Source organism: Strix uralensis, chromosome 4, assembly GCF_047716275.1.
Source record: "Strix uralensis isolate ZFMK-TIS-50842 chromosome 4, bStrUra1, whole genome shotgun sequence".
NCBI classification, from domain to species: Eukaryota; Metazoa; Chordata; class Aves; order Strigiformes; family Strigidae; genus Strix; species Strix uralensis.
Window position 1 is genome coordinate 114067685 of NC_133975.1, and position 6142 is coordinate 114073826.

General features: G+C 37.2%; 1 protein-coding gene across 1 annotated transcript in view; it reads right to left on the bottom strand.

Annotated features, from left to right (window-relative positions):
• Positions 1 to 3354, bottom strand: part of EFCAB11 (EF-hand calcium binding domain 11) — a 56692-nt gene extending 53338 nt beyond the window's left edge. The window contains exon 1 of the mRNA XM_074864970.1: positions 3237 to 3354. Within this exon, the coding sequence (XP_074721071.1) occupies positions 3237 to 3354 (118 nt within the window). The remainder of the gene's footprint in view (positions 1 to 3236) is intronic.
• Between the last annotated feature and the right edge of the window lie 2788 nt (positions 3355 to 6142).

Genomic DNA, 6142 nt, shown 5'->3' on the forward strand with positions numbered 1-6142 from the left:
TCTATTAATTATTTATTTACTAATTTTAATTATATAAATAAATATAAAAATAAAACTGTAATAACAGCCTTCAAAGTCAGATGATAATAATGCAAACATATCAACACTGCTTAAATTTTCTCACATCTTTTCTATACTTGAATATAATGCTTCTGTTTACTTCCACTTTTTTCTTCTTGTTACCTGCCATCTCATGTTTCTTTGCACTGGAGAGAAACATGGGCTTTTCTAAGTCAATAGCACTTGCATGCCATGAATAAAGGTCCACGCTGTACAAACAATCTATCTGGCATCATCCCCAGCAGTGAGAGAACTCTGAAATAATCCATAACCTCAGATTTAGATTCCCATGAAATTCATAATAAAATTGAATGTAAAACTGGATTGGTTATTCCTCATGTATACTATATGGAAGTCTTTACTTGTACATTTATCTTATCCTTTTAATGAACTGAAAATGAAGGAAATTGAAATGCAAACCTAGTTTGTAAGTTCTTAGTTGACCATTTCTTCTAAAATCAAAGTAAAACGTAAAAATTAAGAAACAAAAATCTGACCCCCAAAACTTCAGGCCTCCCCATGAAACATGCAGAAATCTTGATATAAAAATTCTGCAGATATTTTTTTCGCAAAAATTCCCACTTCAGTTGAATATTTAAACACAGACAAATATTCTTTTCTCATAACTTTCTAATATATGCTTTCTGCTCATTTTAAACGATTTAGTTTTCTTTAGAAGGCAACATGACTGTATCCTGCAGGAATTTTTCTTTATCAAATAATATAACAAAAGCTCTGCACTTCTTTTTCTTTTGATTCATTCATATCCTATTCTTTATGCAGTGGTTCAAAAGCACAACTCCTTCAGCTCCACCTGCTGTCTCAATACAAATCTTAAACTCCAAGTTTACAGATTTCCAGTGTTTTTTTTCCTTATTTCTTCTTGAAAAATCATCTATTAACAACTGTTACAGTCTCAGTTTCCAGGATTACAAAGGCTTGCTGCTTTCAACTGCTAGGTTCTGTACATGCTCAATTTCTTTAACAGAGGTTACCTAAACGTACTGAACTTGTCTGCTTGAACAGCTTTCCATTCACAGAATCATAGATTGGTTTGGGTTGGAAGGGACCTTAAAGATCATCCAGTTTCAACGCCCCTGCCATGGGCAGGGACACCTTCCACTAGACCAGGTTGCTCAAAGCCCCGTCCAACCTGGCCTTGAACACTTCCAGGCTGGGGGCATCCTCAGCTTCTCTGGGCAACCTGTTCCAGTGTCTCACCACCCTCACAGTAAAGAATTTCTTCCTTATATGTAATCTAAATCTAAACTCTTTATGTTTAAATTGGATTATTCAATTGGATAACTATGGAAGTTAAACCATAAAAAGCAACATAAGCTTTCCATCCATTTATTTTTTCTCTTTCAGACTAACATACAAACCCAGAAAATTATAGTATATGATTTTCCATTTATAGAATGACTCCTATAATAGAGTGCCACCTATTCATTGATCTTGAGAGTTGGCAATTTATGTGCTACTAGAACAGGTTGTAAAGCTACCTCAACACACAAAAAGGTCATCTTAAAAAAATATTCAAGCCAATTAGGTATTATCAAATCCATAATCTATCTTTATATCTTAGTTCACTATTTTTGGTTCAGGTATTCATATGTGGTTGTTCTCTTGAAAAGAGATCTGAGTAAAATCTTTATTTTGTATTTGTTGTGGTGTGGTTTAATGAACATGGGTTTTGGCATCAATGCTAGAATAAACAGAACAAGCCTCCACAATGCCCTTTGAATGTATTGATACAAACACTTGTGGGGCCATGTGGCGAAAGGGATGAGGGAACTTATTGATAAAAGCAATCACAATTTTTTGCCACTTCATTTTTCATATGAATCAGTTCTTCAATAAGACTTGCCACATGACCCCACAAATGTATTGGCATAATTGATAAGGTCAAGGACAAGAAAAAACCAAGCAGAACTATATAAATGAAAGGCTTGTTACCAAAGGAGATATTTATTGAACTGTAGTATAAGACTGCAGTATTTACCCAAGTAAACAGTGGAACAGTATAAAAAAATTGATAGAATCTTTTTCATCACTTACCAATTTGAACACCAAAATTTACTAATTACTTTTCTCTATCACTAATCTATATAATGTTATTAAGAAATGCCTCTTTGAGAAGCAAGAATAAGTTCAAGCGAAATGTAACATACAAGCACTAAAAATACCACAAAACTTAATGAAATAATATGATCCCCTTTAATAGCTGTGGTCAGCTCATTTATAGAATCATAGAGTAAAATAATAGAATCATTCAGGTTGGAGAAGACCTTTAAGATCATTGAGTCCAACCATTAACCTGACACTGCCAAGTCCACCACCAAATTATGTCCCTAAGTGCCACATCTGCACCTCTTCTAAATACCTCCAGGGATGGTGACTCAATCACTTCCCTGGGCAGCCTGTTCCAATGCTTGACAGTCCTTTCTCAGTGGAGGAATTTTTCCTAATATCCAGTCTAAACCTCCCCTGGTGTAACTTGAGGCCATTTCCTCTTGTCCTTTCACTCATTTGCTGGGTTTCCTGGGAGAAGAGACCAACACCCACCTTGCTACAGTCTCCTTTCAAGTAGTTGTTAGAGAGTGATAAGGTCTCCCCTGAGCCTCCTTTTCTCCAGACTAAACAACCCCAGTTCCCTCAGCCGCTCCTTGTACAACGTGTGCTCCAGACCCTTCACCAGCTTCGTTGCCCTTCTTTGGACACACTCGAGTAATTCAATGTCCCTTTTGCAGTGAGGGGCCCAAAACTGCACACAGTAATCGAGGTGCGGCCTCACCAGTGCCAGGGAGACGATCACTTCCCTAGTCCTTCTGGCCACACTATTCCTGACACAAGCCAGGATGCTATTGGCCTTCTTGGCCACCTGGACACACTGCTGGCTTGTACTGAGCCGGCTGTCAACCAACACCCCCCAGGGTCTTTTCCGCCAGGCAGCTTTCCAGGCCCTCTTCCCCAGGTCTGTAGGGTTGCATGGGGTTGTTGTGACCCAAGTGCAGGACCCAGCACATAGCCTTGTTGAATCTTATTATCAGCTGCATACATTATCATTAGTCTTCACTGGGTTCTTCAAAACTCTTGAGAGTCTAAGATTGAGATTTTTTAAATTTATGAATGAAAAAGGAGTAGAAATCATGGCCTGGTAGGTGTTTGCATAGTACCTGAATTTTGTGGTCTCACAGAAGACATTACTGAACCCACCTCCACTTGGAACACAGAATATATGCCACAATGGTTTTCTACAGAACTGATAAATCTGAACTCCTGTACAATTTCCATTTTATATCAATAGTATGTGATTTCACTAAATACTGATCTCATAATAATAGATATTACACAACAGTAACATCTGGGGCATAAGAAAGTATTTTATTCTAATTAAAAAAACCCCACCTCTTTTTCATCCAGTAAACTAAGTATATATGTAGTCCTAATAGAATTCTAATCAATATTCTAATCTTAAACTAAGTAAGCTTAAACAAACATGCTTAACTTTATACAGATTGGAGTTCAACTACGCACAAAGGAACTGTAATATTCAAAATTAACTTTTGGAGCATCAGCCCTCAAATTTGTCATTTCCTTTAAACAAGGAAAGAACTTTCTGTTTCAATTGGAGACCAACTATTTCCTGAAACCTAGATTGATCAAAATTCATTTGGTAAACCTGTCTAACATAAAAACTTTAATAAAAAGGTAGAGAATAAAAAAAATAGTAGGAAATTAAAAAATCTCTTTGCATCATCCAGCTTCTACAATTATCCTGAAACCAACCCACTACTGTCTCATTTTATGTACTATGTATCTCCTTTATTGTCTTTCAATAGGATCTTACCTCACAATTTTATCTGATAGGAACACAGGATTCATACTTACATGTTGATTAGTGTTTTACCAAGATTCACTAATACTCACTAATATTAGTTTGTTACCAATATTCATTAATAGTACAAAATAAAAAGCTAAGTAACATGATGAAAACAAAAAAGAAAATTGACTTTTCAGAACTGAATTAGGAGGTGACCAAGAGATCACTGGAAAAGATCTTTGAACAATGTACTGAACAGAAAGGGAGTGTATATCCAAGAAAGCACAGAGGTCCACTTTGGGCTATATTTATACAGCCTTTTAGCATGACTGAGTGTGCAGAGTCCAAACTTTCGCGTCTATGTTATTAGAATACAAGACTGCACATAGTTGTGATGAAAGATTAAAGATTAAAACAAAAAGAAACATTGCATAGGACAAGGCCTTGGGAGGGGATAATAGGCTCAAAGATAGTAGAGCTTTGCAAAATGAAGAGATAAAAGGACAGAACCTTGAATTCAGGAACAAGGAAACCTCCCTTGGTCATGTGCTCAGAGATACCATAAAGACTGCCCAAGTTGTGTCCTTTAGATTAATTTAGCTCATTATAATGTGAAAACCACACCTCTTGATGAGAAAAAGTCCCCTACTCAGATAAGACCCCCACCCTTCAAGTTTGCACAGAATAATAAAATTGAGACGAGGCAGGTTGTTAACCAGTGAGGAACAAAATGATAAGAAACTAATCGGTCATCACATTAAACACCTATTTGTGTAGTTTGAAGTGTATAAATACATCACTTCCCTGTGTGCGGTGTGCTGCCTTTGTGGAATTACCACCTAGCACCCATCTCTGTGCAGATATGGATTAAACATATATCTCGACTCTCTGTGTTTTTCAGCTCATTGCACACCAGGTGAAAGACACAGATTTGGGGACGACAGTTGCAGCACTGAGACAACTCACATGAGAGGAGATGACATGTTAGCAGCTTCTAGTGCAACCTAAGTGTACTCCATTCTGCAGAACGGACAAGCCAAACATGCAGTGACTAGTTAACCTAAGACTGTATGTTCCGTTTGGCCTGCAACACTTTTCACATAGACTGTGACAGGCATACAAATAGACTAGGGAGTCCCTTTTAGAAAGCTTTGGTAAGATGTGCCAGAAGAGCAGCTGGAAGTTGTAAGCAGCCCTGAGCTCAGACTGCCCTTGCGTACTCTGGGTGTCAGGGTGCCCTGCTATTGGCATCTTGTTCAGCAGCAGATGCTGACCATCAGTGTCCTGATGTGAAGGTACAGAGTTGGGTCAGGGAAAACACTGGACATTTTGGGGGGCCTGGCCTCCAAGGCACAGTATAGAGAGTGCTTTTAATTAGATCTAAATGTAACACTACCAGGAATGAAACTTCAGCTGTGGAAACAACCTATTTTCATGACTACTAGTATTCCTGCATACCCTTTTCATTTGAAATACTTAACACCTGAATGTGCAGTTAGGTAGCTGAACATTTTTGTTGAATTATGAGAGCATTTTAGATCGATGCAAATAATTTGGGGGAAAAGAGGATCACTGAACCAAGCCTTCAGAGAAAAAAAGCGTGTCTCAAAAACATGATTCCCACAATGCTGCTAGTTCCCAGAAATTATGGTTTTTATATGCTAATATCAAATATACACATATATCAGTCCAACAATCTGGTTAATATCTCTTTTCATGTTTCCCAGTTATTTGTTTCAGAAGGCTTAATTTTAAACAGTAGTAAGTTCAGAATCTCTCTTAATAGCCACACAAAAATATTTTATTAAAAATAATATAGAATTGCCATAACGAATTTTGAAAAAGCGAGTAGGAATGTGATTTAAATTCCTAGGGCCCACCTTGTCCAGTGAAGAGTTCGTTAATGACATCTAGTGGGTAAAGTTAGTATTACTTTTAATTTATAGAATAAATGAAAACGACCAAAAAAAAAGATGCAGCAACAATTTACTGAAAATGCAGTTGCTTGATTGCAGTTGATGATGCTAAGTAACTGCCATTTCTACTGAAAAGTTATGTTAGTATGCAGTGTAGTTGAGGAAACAGTTTCACCTTAAGAGGTAGCGTGCATACCATTCCCTATTTCTTGGAAAAGTATTCTCCTTGCCAGAGCTGTTCTTCGTGACTTCCAAAGAAATACAAGGGCTGTTACTAAATGATTTTAATCATTTTGACAACAAAGCAAAATGCACGATAACATGTCCAAGAACTGGATCCTAA